Source organism: Neophocaena asiaeorientalis, unplaced genomic scaffold (assembly GCF_003031525.2).
Source record: "Neophocaena asiaeorientalis asiaeorientalis breed wild unplaced genomic scaffold, Neophocaena_asiaeorientalis_V1.1 scaffold396, whole genome shotgun sequence".
Lineage (NCBI taxonomy): Eukaryota > Metazoa > Chordata > Mammalia > Artiodactyla > Phocoenidae > Neophocaena > Neophocaena asiaeorientalis.
In genome coordinates this window covers 3,803,850-3,822,342 of record NW_020172455.1, presented here as the reverse complement: position 1 = coordinate 3,822,342, position 18,493 = coordinate 3,803,850, and the positions used below count along the sequence as shown (strand labels likewise).

At 38.5% G+C, this 18,493-nt stretch overlaps 1 protein-coding gene across 2 annotated transcripts in view; it reads left to right on the top strand.

The window, feature by feature from the left end:
• The window catches only part of CPSF3 (cleavage and polyadenylation specific factor 3), a 42,440-nt gene that overhangs the window by 2,101 nt on the left and 21,846 nt on the right, over positions 1 to 18,493 (top strand). Inside the window, exons 2-10 of one of the 2 annotated variants that reach the window (XM_024737729.1) lie at positions 2,788 to 2,851; positions 3,990 to 4,087; positions 4,704 to 4,832; positions 6,121 to 6,298; positions 9,320 to 9,409; positions 10,689 to 10,839; positions 14,356 to 14,531; positions 15,547 to 15,705; positions 16,653 to 16,799. In XM_024737729.1, coding sequence (XP_024593497.1) covers positions 2,788 to 2,851; positions 3,990 to 4,087; positions 4,704 to 4,832; positions 6,121 to 6,298; positions 9,320 to 9,409; positions 10,689 to 10,839; positions 14,356 to 14,531; positions 15,547 to 15,705; positions 16,653 to 16,799 — 1,192 coding nt within the window. Of the gene's footprint in view, positions 1 to 2,787; positions 2,852 to 3,989; positions 4,088 to 4,703; positions 4,833 to 6,120; positions 6,299 to 9,319; positions 9,410 to 10,688; positions 10,840 to 14,355; positions 14,532 to 15,546; positions 15,706 to 16,652; positions 16,800 to 18,493 lie in introns of those variants that run through there. The other variant, XM_024737730.1, reaches the window with a different exon arrangement.

Here is an 18,493-nt window from a genome sequence, read left to right as displayed (position 1 = left end):
GTTATTCACTCCAGGAGTACAGGAGATGGGGCAGGTCTGGAGTAAATTTGGGAGTTTTATTGTTTTATAACAGCCTTATTGAGATTGAATTCACATCAGCACACTCATTTAAAGTGTACAGTTCAATGGGTTTTAATATATACAGAGTTTTACAACTATCACCACTGTCTAATTCCAGAACATTTTCATCATTCCGAAAAGAAGCCCTTATATATCCATTTACCTCCAACTTCCCCAGCCCTAGGCCACTACTAATCTACTTTCCATTTCTACAGATTATCTTCTTTTGGACATTTCATATAAATGGGTTACAACATGTAACCTTTTGTTACTGGCTTCTTTCGCTTAGCATCATGTTTCCAAGGTTCATAATTTGGGAGTTTTTACTCATTCAATAGGTATTTCTTTAATTCTTTTTTTTTTTTTTTTCCTGGCCGCGCTGCGGTTTGTGGGATCTTAGTTCTCCGACCAGAGATTGCACCCATGCCCTCAGTAGTGAAAGCACAGAGTCCTAACCACTGGACCACGAGGGAATTCCCACAATAGGTATTTCTTGAGGTTTACTGCGTGTCAGGCAGTGTAGCTAGCTATACATCAGTGAATGAAATAGACAACGTCTCTGCTGTTATGGAACTCTCATTTTAATAGTTAGAAAAGCCACAAAGAAGTAGATACAATAACTTCATGTAGTTTTAAGTGTCATTATAGAATGTTGTGAAGGGCAGATGAGGGGGTGACATTTGAACTGAGACCCAAATGATACACAGGAGCCAATTATGTCAATATCTGAGGGCAGAGCATTCCAGAAAGAAAGAAGAGCAAGGGCAAGGGACCTGAGGTGTAAACTTGTTTGGCATGTTTGAATATAAGGTGCCTGTGGATGTCCCGGGAGAGATACCAATGCCAGGTGACTGACTGTTAGAGGTCTGGAATTCAGGAGGACAATCTGGCTACAGATACAAATTTGGAGGTCCTCAGCATGTTAAAAATGTGACAATGGAGATCAGGAAGACTGAGAAGATGACCAAGGAGAGAATCCTTGGAATAACAGCATTTGACGGATGGGCAGAGGCAGCTGAGCAAAGGAAACTAAGGCGGAAAACCAGTAGGACAGGATGAAAGCGTGAAGTCAGTGAAACTAAGCTTGGAGAGGGACGGAGCAGGAGGGATGACATGCTGCCGGGAGAACAGTGAGATAAGAACTGAAAGGGGCTGTTTGCGCTTAGCAACAAAGAGCTGTTCTGCAGGGAGAGTTTCAGAAGAACGGTTGGTAAAAAGCCATATTGCAGTGAGTTGAGTGAGTGGAGGTGAGGAAATAGAGGCAGAGAGTGTACGCAGCTTTTAGGAAGCGGACAGGGAGAGACTAAAGGAGATGAGAATTAAGGGATTTTCATTTGGGGTTGAGCGTGACTGTGGCATGTTTAAATGCGGTCGGTGAGGGAAAAGCCAATGATGTAGCAGGCAGGGGTCAGTTCCTCAGAAGGAGAGAGTGTGCGGCGTGTAGAACCATGGTGAAAGGATTAGCCTTAGAGAGAGAGGTCTGTTCTCTGTTGCAGGAGAAATGGAAGGAGAGGAAGATGCGGGTGGGTTGGTAAGTTGAGGAAATTGACAGCTGAACTGTACAATTTTTTGATGCAGAGAAAGCCGTGCCTCGAGTGAAGAGTTAGGATAGAGGGTTGGAAAATTTAGGAACGGGGGGAAAGGTTGAAATAGTTACCACACTGACTGTAAGAGAAAACTGAGCTAGGGACACTGAAGAGGGAGCGCAGAGGACCAGTCAAAGTGGAAGGCCAGGAATTCACAGTAGCACGGTGGTGGTCTGATTTTCTTTGTCCTGCTCTGGAGTAGGATCTCAGTTTGAGGACGCATCCACCTCATGTCTGTCTCCTGGTAGCCTATGCGTTCCTTGAGCTCAGCGTCTTGGTATTAGGCCTTTCCGTATTCTAGGCACTTAATACAGTGCTTGGCAAATAGAAGCTGCCAGTGGTTAGGACTCTGTGCTCCCACTGCCGTGGCCCCGGGTTCAATCCCTGGTCAGGGAACTAAGATCCTGAAAGCCTCACAGTGCAGCCACACACAAAACAAAAACCTGCTTGATCTTGAATGAGTGGGTGAGTCATGAGCTAGAATGGTTGGGGAGAGGCAGTCAGAGAAGGGGAGGGATTGGAAAAGCAGGCGAAGTTTAACCTAAAGTCTTACGGGAATTGGAAAGCAAGGCTGTTTCATTAATTTAAGAAGAAAGGAAATTAATTTGAAATACTTGGTATCAAATATACTGAAACAACAGAAAGTAGAAGGAAAAGGGAATGAGATTCACAGGTAGGAATAAGATAAGTCTATTTAAATTTAAGCTATTTGGTAAATGCATATTTTCATCTTAAAGAAAATGAAAGAATTTTTAAGTGCTGATGGGTTTTTACTTCAGTGCTAATTCGAGAGTCTTATTAAATAATCTGAATCACTGCTAGTTTACATGTTGAATACATCACAGTTTAACCGTAACATTCAGAAGGTTGGATTTAACCTTTGGGCTTCTCAGATCTATACCAGCTTCTCTCACAATTTTAACAACTGAAAGATCCCTGAACTCCCAAAGGTCATTTTTCATCTTTTCCCACATTGATGCTGTTCTTTGCTATCTTTGTAACTTTGTGGAACTTTTATCTGCCTCAAGTGAGTGCTGGCATCAGATGGAACATAGTTTAAGTTGTAAAAAAGTTTGAATTTATTGGGCTTTACTTTGATTGTTTTTCAATCATTTTTATTTCTTCCTTTGAATGTTTACAGTGGAGCTGGGCAAGAAGTGGGAAGATCATGTATTATTCTGGAGTTCAAAGGAAGAAAAATAATGGTAATTATTATTTTGTAGTCCGGTTAACAGTATGTTCCTGTCTGCCTCGGGTGTTAGGTCTTTTCTAGCTCGGTAGTTTTTTCTAGTTCAGTAGTTATCTGTTTAGCTCCCAGAATAATGTCATAGTTGGTATAGGTCGTCTGTGTAAAATGCTAATGTGGAAAACTAGTACACCTTCCACTTAGTAATTTGACAAAACATAAAGTAAACTGAGAAAATATATTCTAAGTTTGTAAAATTGTCAACTGGATCTCCTGATCTTTTGTATCTTCAAAGTCCCTCTTCCATTCCTGAAGGTCTGGCCAACCTAACTGCCCCACCACCAGTGGGAGACCCCAAGAAACTGGCCACCTGAACACATGTAGAGCTCCAGCCACCCCCGTGTGGTGTGACAGTAGGGCCCTGGTCTGGCAGCTTAGGAACCTAAGTTAGCACTAGGATACCTGGCCTTGGGCAAGTCAGTCTCTCCTCAGCCCATTTCCTTGACTGAGAGGTGGAGGGACTAGAAGAGCTGGTCTCCCTGGTCCTCATTAGGAAGGCGGTGCAGTGGCTTATCGTGGTCCTTTGGTCCCATTCCTCTGTTTCTCCCACTCTTAAAAGAACGGGCGTATGGCAGACACGGTCATCTCTTTAGTCATTTATTGTATTAATTGATAGGATATGACCAAAATGAGGATATAACCCCTTAATGACTGACTCTTCAGATTTTGCCTTCTAATACTTAAATTGCCCTGATCAGGGAAGTTTCCAGTTTCTAATCATTGTCTTCTCACAATAGTTGCATCTGTAGTAGCGAATCTATAAACTTTAAAAATGTTCACCATTTCTGATATTAAAGTTCTTGAAAAAGAGTTCATTCGTTGTTATAGTGCCTACAAAAAGTAGCTGGAAAGAAGATGTCTTGTATTTTGTGTCCTATGACTCTGAATGTGAGCTACAGTTAAATTTGTTTGGAAAGTTAGAGGTAATGGCGTATTTGCCCATTTAATAAGAATTGCATTCCAAATGCTTCCCACGTGTATAGAGTCCATCCTGATTATGTATGGTGTGATGGATCAGTTATAATTATTGTCTATTTGTTGAATGAATTTTAATATAATGTGGAGGAAATTATGATCTTTTTTTCTATTTCTTTCAGTTGGACTGTGGGATCCACCCAGGCCTAGAAGGAATGGATGCTCTTCCTTACATCGATTTAATTGACCCAGCTGAGATTGATCTCCTACTAATTAGTCAGTAAGGTTTTTTTCTTTATTAAGGACACTGTTTTTCAAGGACTTTTACCGTAAAGATCATTCTTTGCCAGATTTTAAGATTCTGGTGTTTTAAGAGTATTTTATACTAGGAATTATGTTGCAGACATCTAAGTCTAAGACAGCACACCATATCATCCTCATAGGTGAGAGAAGGTTACTATGAAAAACTTACTTTCCCATTTCTAGAGTGAGAAGAAGGTAACATATGCCTTGGATCCTTGTGAAACTTAAGACCAAGAAAGCTCTTTTGCAGAATATCTCCTGAGGCCACTGTGTTGTCACATTGTTCTGTGGGAACTTCACATATAAACAGTGACATGTTTCAACTTTATACGACTAAAGCGCCTGTTATAATTTTAGCTGTTGAGAATAGGTTTGGCTACATTTTGATGTTTAAAATATACTTTTAATATCCTTTTCTTACACTAGAACTAGATGCATTATTCCTTCCTTCTGTACATACCTATCCTTGGTGTTCTGAAAGTATCAGTATGTAATTGTTACATAGAACTTTTCTGTACGGTGAGTTTTATTACATAAAATACATGATGGATAATATTTTAAGAACTGACAGAAGCCCTTTGTTTCTTTTTAAGTTTCCATTTGGATCACTGTGGAGCTTTGCCCTGGTTTCTACAGAAGACAAGTTTCAAAGGAAGAACATTTATGACTCATGCCACAAAAGCTATTTATAGATGGCTTCTTTCAGATTATGTCAAAGTTAGGTAAATTACTTTTTTAGATTTATACATGCCCGTGGTTCTACACAGTACATACGGTTCCAGATGTAGCCCACTTTGTGTTTTGAGATGCGGTGTTTTCTTTCTGTCCACAAGGCTGTCGTTAATTTAGTCATTCGTCATAACAACTCATCAAATACCTATTGTGTCCCCAACACCCCCTTGGCCTTAAAGTCTTTATGTCGTTTTTGCATCCTTTTAAATCTTTGCAATGTAGGTGAGCTATAAGGTATGATAGCAATATTCTATAAATAGAATTTCATAATTTTATTAAAATTTAAAACAAAATATGTTTTACAATGCTGTATACTGAAATCTTTTTTTGGATGATTTGATCTAAGGAAATTGACTATCTTCATTGAAAAAGTTCTCTGGGGAAGTTTTCTCCAGTTGCAAGAGGAAAATCTACTCCTTTACCAGAAAGTTTGAAGGATTTTTATGATACCTATAGCACAAATGATGAGCCTTCAGAAGTTTACTGTTTAATATGTATATTCCAAGGGTAGCTAAGATGCGATTTGTTATTCTTCTATATAAATACAGAAGAATGGAACAGTTATCCTTAGTAATAATTATACTGGTTAACACTTAAAGCTTACCATGTGCCAGGCACAGCCCTCAGTTCTTAATATATGTTAACTCATTTAATCTTCATATCGACCTCATGATGTAGGTTCTGTCGTGAATCCCATTTTACAGATGATGAGACTGAGGCACAGAGAGGTTAGGTAATTTGCCTGTGATGGTCACAGTAAGAGACAAGGCTGGGATTTGGACCCAAGCAATCTGGCTCCAGAGTGTGTGTCCTTAACCCCTACTCTCTCTTGCTTTTTTGGAAGTACGTTAGCATAATTTTCAGGAGAACAGTTATGTTAGACTTTCTAACACGACCTTTTCTCTTTTAGAGAAATCTTTTCACATCCCAGAGTGAAAAACTCTGCATGGTTCAATGTATGTGAGTGAGTTTATCTCGCAAGAGTGTTGGGGCAGGAAGAAAGGTTGAGAAGTACTAGCCTAAAGAGTACTTTGCCTTAATTTACTGTTTGTGCTTTGCTTAAAATCATGCTTTATAGCTACACACACTGAACATTTTTATTATAATAGCAGAGTAAAAAAAAATACACAAAAGGTCCAAGAGATTCTAAATAGCATAATATGTACAATATAATTTTAAGAAATACGTGGATATGTCATCCACAGATAATTTCTTTGAGTTCAAAGACTTGTAAAATCTTACCGTTAATTTTTGTTGTTGGCATCTTTAAAAATTTAGTAATATATCAGCAGACGACATGCTATATACTGAGACAGATTTGGAAGAGAGCATGGACAAAATTGAAACCATCAACTTTCATGAAGTGAAGGAAGTTGCAGGAATCAAGTTTTGGTGTTACCACGCAGGCCATGTCCTGGGAGCTGCCATGTTCATGATTGAGATCGCGGGCGTGAAGGTACGCTCTAGCTCGGGAATTTCCTGCTCACAAGAAATCAGTGCAGGGCTTTAAAGAATATTCCCTAAGACTAGCAAAGTGTCAAAACACTGAAACATAAGATAAAATTAAGTTGATACTTTTTCCTTGTAAATATCATAGTTCATACCCCCATGATAATAATTCTCTAATCATGATTAAGAAAAGAGAACGATAAGCATCTCAGTAAAGTCCCCTCATGTTACCGTAGGATTAATTCCTTTTCAGTGTCCCTAGAAAACTGAAAGCTCTTTAGGGAAGAGCCTTCTTTGTGGCTGCATGCATTTAACATTGAAATGCGTTTTGGCGTTCATGTCCTCTTGATATTCTGGGATTCACATATAAACCCCTAAAGAGGGTAGACTGCGTGAGTGAAAGAGGTTAATCAGAAAGGATCTTTCCAACCATCTTTGATGAAAAAGATTGATGGAAGTCTTGAAAAACTTGAGAAAAACGTAGGTGGACTAATGGATTTCAGGACTCACTTGTGCACCAGTTCTCAACTCTGGCTGCACATTAGAATCACTTAGGAAGCTTTCTAAAATACAGGTGAAGGACTTCCCTGGTGGCGCAGTGGTTAAGAATCCGCCTGCCAATGCAGGGGACACGGGTTCCATCCCTGGTCCGTGAAGATCCCACGTGCCGCAGAGCAACTAAGCCCATGTGCCACAACTGCTGAGCCTACGCTCTAAAGCCCGTGAGCTACAACTACTGAGTCCGCGTGCCGCAACTACTGAAGCCCGTCCGCCTAGAGCCTGTGCTCCACAACAAGAGAAGCCACCACAATGAGAAGCCCGTGCACTGCAACGAAGAGTAGCCCCTGCTCGCCGCAACTAGAGAAAGCCACACGCAGCAACGAAGATCCAGCACAGCCAAAAATAAATGAAATCTTACAGAAATAAAATTTAAAAATAAAATACCAGTGAATCTGAGAGAATGACCTTGGCCTTTTATTTTTAAGTTCTCTGGGTGACTTTTTTTTTTTTGGCCTCATGGCAAGGCTTGTGGGATCTTAGTTCCCCGACCAGGGGTTGAACCCAGGCCTTCGGCAGTGAAAGCATGCAGTTCTAACCACTGGACTGCCAGGGAATTCCCTCTAGGTGATTCTTCTGTGCAACCAGAGTTGGGAACCAGTGCTATAGTGTAATAGTATTCTAAACTTTTTGTAGCTGCTCATTGTTTGAAATTTTTACACAGTGACTTGTGCTGCGTACTGCTAAACCATCTATTCTTGCTGCTTGCCCAAAAGCACAGAGAACAGCACAAATGCAAATCTAAAGTCACATTTCAAATTTGATGAAATTTGTTGGAGATAGGATTTTATCTTCTATCTGGATAGGTTTTCCATATACCTCAGTAGATTTCTTTCCTCATCATCATGACCTTTTTCTCTAAGATATTGAGCATATGTCTCAAGTTCATTAATATGGAGGTTATCTTTGTGGGCTGATTCTTGGAATATATTATTCCCATTAGTTAGGTTTAATAATTGAAACACTGGATGGTTTATGACTGAATTACTTTACACATTTTGAATCAGACACAAGCACTGCATCTAAATTCATCAGTTATAGGCCACTTTTTTCTATTGAACCTCACTTTCAGGAATTTATGAGCTGAACTATTTACAATAGGCAGGACATGGAAGCAACCTAAGTGTCCCATCAACAGATGAATGGATAAAGAACATGTGGCACATATATACAATGGAATATTACTCAGCCATAAAAAGAAGCGAAATTGAGTTATCTGTAGTGAGATGGATGGATCTAGAGTCTGTCATACAGAGTGAAGTAAGAGAAAAACAAAAACCATATGCTAACACATATATATGGAATCTCAAACAAACAAAAAAATGGTTCCGATGAACCTAGGGACAGGACAAGAATACAGACAGAGAGAATGGACTTGAGGACATGAGGGGGGGAACGGTAAGCTGGGACGAAGTGAGAGAGTAGCATGGACATATATACACCACCAAATGTAAAATAGATAGCTAGTGGGAAGCAGCTGCATAGCACAGGGAGATCAGCTCAGTGCCTTGTGACCACCTAGAGGGGTAGGATAGGGAGGGTGGGAGGGAGACACAAGAGGGAGGAGATATGGGGATATATGTATATGTATAGCTGATTCACTTTGTTATACAGCAGAAACTAACACACCATTGTAAAGTGATTATACTCCAATAAAGATGTTAAAAAAATAAACTTTGGCAAGAAGTGGCAAAAAAATAAAAACAAAGTGATCAGGGAAGCTGGTAGACAGGAGTAATTTTATAATTGGTTTTACTTGAATGATCTGTTAGAAATGGCATGAAACTCCCATTACTTTCAGAACGTAAAGACTAATGGCAGAAGTGTAACACAGAGAGGATCTGAAGATATTGAAAGTAAAATGGAACTCAGTAATTGTCCTTTTAGATATTAATGGAGTATAAAGTCTTTTGACCAATAAAAAAAAAATACTGCTGAGAGAAATTAAAGAAGACCTAAATAAATAGGTCTCTGAATTGGATGATCTCTACTTTCCTGTTCAGTGGATTGAAGCTACTCAAGAAGTACTTAGCAATTGCTTTTAAAAGATATCAGTTTGGGACTTCCCTGGTGGTCCAGTGGTAAAGAATCTGCCTTACAACACAGGGGACACGGGTTTGAGCCCTGGTCCGGGAAGATAACCACATGCTACGGAGCAACTAAGCCCGTGTGCCACAACTACTGAGCCTGTGCTCTGGAGCCCATGAGCCACAACTACTGAGCCCACGTGCTGCAACTACTGAAGCCTGCGCGCCTAGAGCCCATGCTCCACAACAAGAGAAGCCACCGCAGTGAGAAGCCTGTGCACCGCAGAGAAGAGTAGCCCTCGCTCGCTGCAACTAGAGAAAGCCTGCGTGCAGCAACAAAGATCCAACGCAGCCAAAAATAAATAAAAGAATTTATGAGCTAAAGAGAGTAGTAAAACGAAGCCTTCCAAAATCCTAACTTTCTGGCTTTATCTTTTTCACAGCTTTTGTACACAGGTGATTTCTCAAGACAAGAAGATAGACACTTAATGGCAGCTGAAATTCCTAATATTAAACCTGATATTCTTATCATTGTAAGTATTACTGCCCTGTATTGTAATTAGTGTAATGTAAGCAGAATTTTTCTAATGGGAAAAAATATCATCTCATTTTCATAATATATGATCAGATATAAATGTGTCTGGTTTTTTAGTATAAAAATTCATTTTGGGGCCTCTCTTTGTAGTGCAGCTCCAATTTCTTGCTGTTAAATATATTAACTCTAGTCTAATATCAGAGATGATATGCTGTCTCCTGAATATTCTTGTCTAGGTTGATTACCTCAAATTTCTCGAGTATCTTAAAAGGTTGTGTAGAATGGCACGGCCCCACTGTCTTTGCCATGGTAACTGTCTTTTGGCCTGTAGCACCTGCTAACTTTATGTTCTACTGGACTACTAGGTTACGAGTCTCAGAAAAAATTTTAAAATATTAACTGTACACGGAAGCTTTGGTGGAGAGGGGGTGATTGGTGAGGAGTAAATTAATAAATGTGCATTGGGCCTGTGGTTTATATAAGAATATCAAGGACAGTTAGTTCAAGGTAGAAGAGCTGTCTGTTTCTCCCTCACCACCTACGGCATCCCCCAGCTGCCCAAGAGTGAGGGACCGGTGCGTGTTGCTGACCATGTGCAGTGTGTCATGAGCAAATTCAGTTGGCTCAGCTCACAGTATACCTGGCATATAAACTGACCTTAAATTAAAGGAAGTTTTTTTTTAAACCCTCAGGAATAAGAGTTCTTTTCATTATATCTCGTACTGTAGAGCAGTGCTTCTCAAATTTTAATGTGCTTATGGATCATCTGGTGGTGCTGTTAAAATACAGATTCTGATTATGGCTGGGCTGGGGCCTTTCAGCACTTCCAGTAAGCTCTTGGGGATGCCAGCGCTGCTGGTCAGTGCACCACACAGAGTAAGGTCTAGGGGATATTCTTAAAACTATAAGAAACAGTATCCATTTCTGATTTATAAGCTTTGACTTAACAGAGGTGGGAGAAATATCCTTTTCCCCAGCCATGGAAAGCAAAACGCTTTAAAAGAAAAAAAAAGGCATCACAAAATTATCTTGAGCAGGGAACATACATTTTTGGACTATTTCCTGATTCCGTTTTCTAAAAAGTTCTTATTACTTGGATGCGAATTCTAACTTTTGTATCTGTTCTTTCCAACTAGTGTTCTAACAATATATGTTCGAGTAAATGGCATATTAATAGAGAAATAGGTCACTTTGCTTCTGCATTTCATTGATGTTTAACTTTTGTATTCTTTGAGAGTTATCAACCTTGGTCTCAACACTTCTGATATGTTCTTTAGGAATCTACTTACGGAACCCACATCCATGAGAAGCGAGAAGAGCGAGAGGCAAGGTTCTGTAACACTGTTCACGATATTGTGAACCGAGGGGGCAGAGGTCTCATTCCTGTCTTTGCTCTTGGAAGGGCTCAGGAGCTTCTCTTGATTTTAGGTATGCCTTTTCCTTTTTATTTGGGAGATTCTCAAAATCTTACAGTGCAGTTATATCAAGATAGTTGCATGTCCTTGGATAGGTCATTCTACCCTTTGGGGCTGCAGTTTCTGTATTTAAGAATAGGGACTTGGTGCCCGAAAGAGCCCAGAGCAATAGTGAGTCTCATACAGTGCCACTGGAATATGAATGGTGTACCATCAGCATCAGAGGTCTTAAAAATATGCTACCCTTTGACCCAGCAGTTCAACTTCTGGGAAATAAATACACAGAAAATTATGTAAGTAAGACAATTCATAATTCTAAATATTTTTAAGTAAATATTATGTTAGTAAACATATTGTAGGAAAAAATCATGGTTCAGATGAGTCATTACGTATTTTTACGTAATATATTAAGTGGACCAAAAAAATAGGATCCAAAACTGTGAACGCTGATCCTAGTTAGGTAAAAAACACACAAATGACTGGAAAGACATTTAAAGATACCCAGATGTTAAATCTGGATAGTGAGAAAGTGGATGATTTCTTTTTCATTTTCTGCTTTTCTCCGTTTTCCAAATACTTCAATGAGCATGTGTAACTTTTTGTAATAAGAGGAACAATGGGTGTCACTTTTTGCGTATATTTGTATTTAATGACCCTTTTTAACATTCTGTGATTATTTTCTGGGGAATACACTCTTCTTAAAGAATAACTGATAAGTGCCTCGTACGTATATAGCTTCAATGTCAAGAACTAGAAATGATCTTGAGCTCTTACTCTCAGTTCTTCTATCTGTACGATGACAGGGATAAGTAGTATCCCTGTTACACTGAAAAGGGAAACAAGGGAAAAAGAATAAATGACCTCAGATCAAAAGCAAATCTGAGAGAGACAGGACTTAGCAGAAGCTAAATTTTCTAAAGCCTAAGCCAGTCCGTTTTCTCTTGGTTCTTCTTTCAAACTGCAAGTCACATTTGTCGTTATAGAAGTCTTGAAATGGAAAGTCTCCATAACAAAGTAATCTGAGGAGCAGAAGAAATTAAGAGAGTGAAACCATGTTGTCACCATCAAATTGAGTTGCCCGATCTAGCAAATAAATATACAGGACACCAGTTGAATTTTAATTTCAGATAAATAATAATATTTTAGCCTAGGTATGTCAAATATTTAATATATTTTATTATACTAAAAATCTTTTATTTGTCTGAAATTCAAGTTTAATTGGGCATTTGCTGTGTTTGTCTGAAAACCATACTATCAAGTATATTATGATTCCTTTTATGAGCCAGGACTGCCCTATACACTTGGTTGCTCCTTGTCCCTTAAATTCCCCTTGTAATGCGCTATGATAGAAAGAGGGTAACTGCGCGAGCCACTGGTTTCAGATCCCACCTACGATCTAACCATGTGACCCTGGGCAAGTTATTCAACTTTCTTTAACATTTAAAATTTTTTCTTAAAAATACACCCGAAAAAATAGGAGACTGTGATGTGATCATGGGATGTAACATACTTTGCAAGGTATTTGAGAAATCAAGAGAGTATACATGAAAACATCGATACCATTAAAAATTTTAATTACATCTAAAAGAACATGAACAATTAAACCAGAGGGCAAAGCAGGAAATGTATTTGTAATATGCATGGCAGGAAAAGTCCCTGTCCTTATGTAGAGTTTTCACTTATAAATCAAGTGGAAAAAGAACATTCCCACGCTTTTCAACCTTTATTAGCCTCAGCTTCCTAATCTATAAGATGGAAATAAATCTTCATAAATTTGTTTTGAAAACAGGAATAATATATGCAAATTGCATACTAGACATTTAATAAATTTCCTAAATGCAGGTGTACCTAGTAGAATGAATGATGTCCTGGCCATACTACCGTCGTAATATTTGGGGATTTAATGAGGATTTTCAGCTATTTTTTCAGTGAAAACAAGCCTTCTTTTGAAGGTGTGTTGCCCACTGTTTTCAGTAATTATCAGAAACTGGTTAGCAGTTTTCTAAAAATATAGTTACACAATAATGTGACTTCTTTGTGTTCAAAATCGGTTTTAACTCCTTTGGTGGTCCTGTCTCGTAATTAGTAAAGTCTAATTACAAAGTGTCTAATATCAGTAAGTCTATATGAAATATTAATAAAACATTTTATTTAAAACCATCACAGAATTTAGTGTCTCTCTGGAGTAATAAGTTATGGTCTGTTATTCAGCATCACCTTCTACCAAATTATTTTTAGAAGCCTCCGCATTTGGGACTACGATCACAGCATTCTTTGTAGGTCACGCGTTAATACTTAGGGATAGGTTTTGTGAGAGGACTGCTATGGGCTGGGAGAAATACTTGCAAATGACGCGACCGACAAGGGCTTAATTTCCAAAATATACAGACAGCTCATGCAAATCAATATCAAAAAAACCAACAACCCAACCCGATCAAAAAATGGGCAGAAGACCTAAATAGACATTTCTCCAAAGAAGACATACAGATGGCCAATAAGTACATGAAAAGATGCTCAACACTGCTAAATTATTAGAGGAATGCAAATCAAAACTACAATGAGGTATCAACTCACACAGGTCAGAATGGCCATCAGCAAAAAGTCTACAAATAAATGCTGGAGAGGGTGTGGAGAAAAGGGAACCCTCCTTCACTGTTGGTGGGAATGTAAATTGGTGCAGCCACTATGGAGAACAGTATAGACGTTCCTTAAAAAACTAAAAATGGAGTTACCATATGATCCAGCAATCCCACTTCTGGACATATGTCTGGAGAAAACTCTAATTCTAAAAGATACATGCACCCCAGTGTTCATAGCAGCACTATTTATAATAGGCAAGACATGGAAGCAACCTAAATGTCCATTGACAGATGAATGGATAAAGAAGATGTGGTGTATACACACAGCCATAAAAAAAGAATGAAATATTGCCATTTGCAGCAACATGGATGGACCTAGAGATTATCATACTAAGTGAAGTCAGTCAGACAAAGAAAGACAAATATCATATGATATCACTTATACGTGGAATCTGAAATATACAAATGAACTTATTTCCAAAACAGAAACAGAAACAGAAAACAGACTTATGGTTACCAAAGGGGAAGAGTGGGGCGGGGGGATAACTTGGGAGTTTGGGACTAGCAGATACAAACTACTATATGTAAAATAGATAAACAACAAGGTTCTACTGTATAGCATAGGGAGCTGTATTCAATATCTTGTGATAAACTAGAATGGAAAAGAATATGTATATATATGTATAACTGAAGCACTTTGCTGTACACCAGAAACTAACACAACATTCTAAATTAACTATACTCCAATTAAAAAAAAACAGAAGGAAAGAAAGAAAGAAGTTCTTGTTTTATAAGTTTAAGACCAGGCTAATTTTTCTTAACCTCTTTAAAATATAGTTATGTGCTTTATTTCTTGTCTGAATTTTAAAAAACTAATTGTACACGTCATTTATTATTTGAACTATTTACTCCACATAACAAAATATTTGTTTCTTGTCAAATCTCTCTAGATGAGTACTGGCAGAATCACCCAGAACTCCATGATATTCCCATATACTATGCATCGTCTTTGGCCAAGAAGTGTATGGCGGTGTACCAGACATATGTAAACGCCATGAATGACAAAATCCGCAAACAGATCAACATCAACAATCCCTTTGTTTTCAAACATATTAGTAACCTTAAGGTGAGTGCTTGTGAAGAAAGAAGGACAGATAATATTCAAGTAAGTCGTTAGTAGTAGGAGATGCCTGACGTTGATTCTGTGGCTGCATCCTTGCTGAAGTCTTACCTTTTCTGAAGCAGGCATCACTTTTCTGAGGGAAATCAAAAATTTAGCAACTGGCATTCTTTTTTGCTTAAACAAATATTGCCACTTGTTCCAAGTCTCTGCATGTTCTCAATATTTACTGTTGCTAAGTAACTTGGATTTCTCTGCCATAGAAATAGGAAGCCCTGATGAGAAAAATATCTGTTACATATTTTTTCTGTTCCTACTCAAACCTAATCATCTTTTTCATTAGCACTGCAGATTCCATATATGAAAATGTTCATGTTTATATTTCTAGAGCATTCAGTAAAATCTGACTTCCTTTAATTTAAAAAACGTTTCATTCGAACTAATACTCTAATCATAATAAACATAATACCCCAAATAATTCAAGTAATAAGTGGTCTTCCAGTTATCAGTAGGCTCTGTTCATAAAGTATTATTTTTTAAGTTAATTGCTTAGGAATTAGAGCCAAGTTTTCCCTTGAAACAATGTTAAAGTTTTTAGTTAGATTTTCTGGCCAGCTCAAAATATTGATGAAGTGTACAAAGCCATCGTGAGTCTTCGGGGAAATTCTTTCAGAGTTCTCTCTTGGGTGGATAGAAACCCATTTGACTCTTCCTTTTACTTTCTGCCTGCCTGCCTGCTAGGCACTGAAAACGGTCCTAATTATCTTTTAGCTACCGTAGAAGGTTTTGAAGTCAATGTGAACTAATTGCTTTTTATCATTTTGTTTTCATTTCATTCCCAGCCTAAATCAACTGTTTAGGGACTTAGAAATTAGACTTAAAATGTTTATTAGTCTTGTCAAGGCCCTTCCAGTCGTGTGGTTAACCTTTTTACCTCACTTTTCGGTATTCTTTACAAATAAGGAATGCTTTGTCAAACCTTGGTATTTAACATGCTTTTACCATTCCTTTTCTTTCTCAGAGCATGGATCATTTTGATGACATTGGTCCCAGTGTTGTAATGGCCTCCCCAGGCATGATGCAGAGTGGCTTATCCAGAGAGCTCTTTGAAAGCTGGTGTACTGATAAGAGGAATGGCGTCATTATAGCGGGATACTGTGTAGAAGGGACGCTTGCCAAGGTCAGTCAGAGCCTGAGACCATCGTGTTCTTCCTAATCAAGGCTGCAGAGGTGGCAGTATCCTCCCAGGTTTTTCCATTGAAGTAGTTCTTTAAATAGTGCAGGTTTTGATTTTTAAAAATGAGGATGGCAGTAGGCAGCTGGAGATGTTCTTAAGGTTGAAGAGTGAGGTCCTCAGCTGAGTGGTTGGCACATGAAAGTTTGAGATGCACTCATCTGGTTGCAGTAAGAGAAAAAAATGGAAGGGAATCTATTCGAGACAAACACATGGATACCCTCATCTGATGAGAAAGAGGTTTACTAATAAGTGTTCTCTTGAAAAGCTGGAGAATGTGTTTGGGTTGATTGCCCATCTTACTCTTGATATAAGGTGGTTGATATTAACTCTGAGGTATATAGACATTGATGTGCAAAACTTTAGAGAAAGTTTATGAATATTCCTGCATCATGTTCTCTTATCTTTTATCGATAACTTCAATTTTATTTTTTTAATACATTATGATTCCCTGCTTTAATCATTTTTATTACATTACCTTACTCTGTAAGTCACTTAGACAGTGTTGGCTGTGTATCTAAAATAGATTTCCAGAATAGAAATACATCTGTCCTCTATACAAATCCTCTTACCTGGAAAGTGACTCTTTAGAGCAGATAGTTCGGGATACAAATGTACCTTTCTAATCATAAGTTATAATTTTCACTTCGAGGATCCCAGGTATACCGAATTTTTGTTAATCTGCTTACTTTCCTGATTAAATGTTTGCTTGATCGAGAAAAGAAGTATTTGATATTTGCTACATCAATAGTGTTAGAATGCTTTTTGTGTTAAAGGTCCTAAATTAGTGTAAGACTTTATGGCTGGGTGAAAAAGTAGAAAATGTACCTTTTCTTTTCTAATTAGAGAGTTTATGTGTTTTGTTTTGTTTACTTTTCTTTGTTTTTTAACAGCATATCATGTCTGAACCTGAAGAAATCACTACCATGTCCGGACAGAAGCTACCACTGAAAATGTCTGTGGATTACATTTCTTTCTCTGCTCACACAGATTACCAGCAAACCAGTGAATTTATTCGTGCTTTGAAACCGCCTCATGTGGTTAGTCTGTGAATTTGATTTTCAGCATTAAAGGCTGGAAGAGGCATGCCCAGCAGCAGCTGGTTCTCAGAGCAGACACTGCCTTCCTTACAGCAGCCAGTAGCGCTCTCAGCAGTGCCTTCACGTGCACTTGCATCTGACCTTTACCACTCCCCTTTGACTTAGGCAAGCTGTGCACTTCAGTCTTCTCCATTTTACATGGCATCTCTTACTCAGATCTACCAGCTCCAGTGTTCTTTCTGTTCTTTTCTGCTGCGTTCTTTGTTTTTTTCTGCTGCCTCCCCAATAACTTAAGAGCCCTGGCTTTGCAATGTGACTATTTTGAGTCCCAATTCCATCCCTTACTTGCTCTGTAGCCTTGGGCAAGTTACTTAACCTCTCCTTAGCTCATGTGTAAATAGGGATGATAATACCTCATAAAGTTATTGGGAGGACCAAATGAGAGCACATATATCTAAAGCACGTAATAGGGTGCCTGGCAAATGGGAAATACCTATTAATGTGGAGAGAGGAGAAAGGCGAGTCATAATAGTAAAAGCTAAAGATGCAGTTAGATATGAAATACATTACACAGCTCCTTACTTATGTGATTTGCTTATATTTTTAAGTTTTATGTAATTATTACAGTAGCAATTATATTTTGGGGGGACTGGAGAGACTTAAGCTAAAAAAAAAGTATCTTAAATTAGAGGAACACTTATGGAACATGAGTCTAGAAAACAGATGAAGCAATGAAGTACCCTTTCTGATTGTAGCATGTATCAAAACTTCATTCCTTTTTATGGCTGGATAATATTGCATTGTCTGTATAGACCACGTTTTGTTTATTCACCTGTTGATGGACACTTGGGTAGTTTCCATCTTTTGGCCATTGTAAATAATGCTGCCATGCACATTGGCCTGTGACTATCTGTTTGAGTCCATTTTCAGTTCTTTGGGGTATATACCTAGGAGTGGAATTGCTGGATCATGGGCTAATTCTATGTTTAACTCTTTGAGGAATCACCAAACTGTTTTCCATAGCAGTTACACCATTTTACATTCCCACCAGCAATGCACAAGGGTTCCAGTTCTCCATATTCTTGTCAGTTTGTTATTTTCCCTTTTTAAAATTGTCACCATACCAGTAAGGGTGAAGTAGTACCTCTTTGTAGTTTTGATTTTCATTTCCCTGGTGACGAACGATGCTGAGCATTTTGTGTGCCCTTTTGTTCGTTTTTTAGTTTTTTCTAGCATATAGTCCTCACAGGTAGTTACCATTGGCCCTTAATGAGCAGATTCTTTGGTGGAGAAAATCCCTCACCTACTTGGCTTTATAGCACGTCAGGTTTAGTTACAGTGTAGGCAGTTCATGGGTGCCTTCTGGTGTGTGTTGTTTATGGATATCCTCCCAGATTTTAAAGCTGTGCAGGAAAAGCTGTACTGCTCTCTCTCTGGAATCACCACCTCATCCTCAGTCCCATTTTGTTGCTCTCCAGACTCTGTCTCTGCCGTCAGTTTAAATTCCTGGATTGAATTTGATGCTTACCTTCCTCCAATAACCAAGTCAGCAAGTCTGTCCACACGATAAAATAATAGTAGTGTTGGTGGTAGTGGTAAAAATAATAGCTAGCATTTATCGAGTATTTACTGTGCGCCAGGCACTGTACTGGTGTTTTACATGTATCAAGTCGCTTACTTCTCACAACCAACGA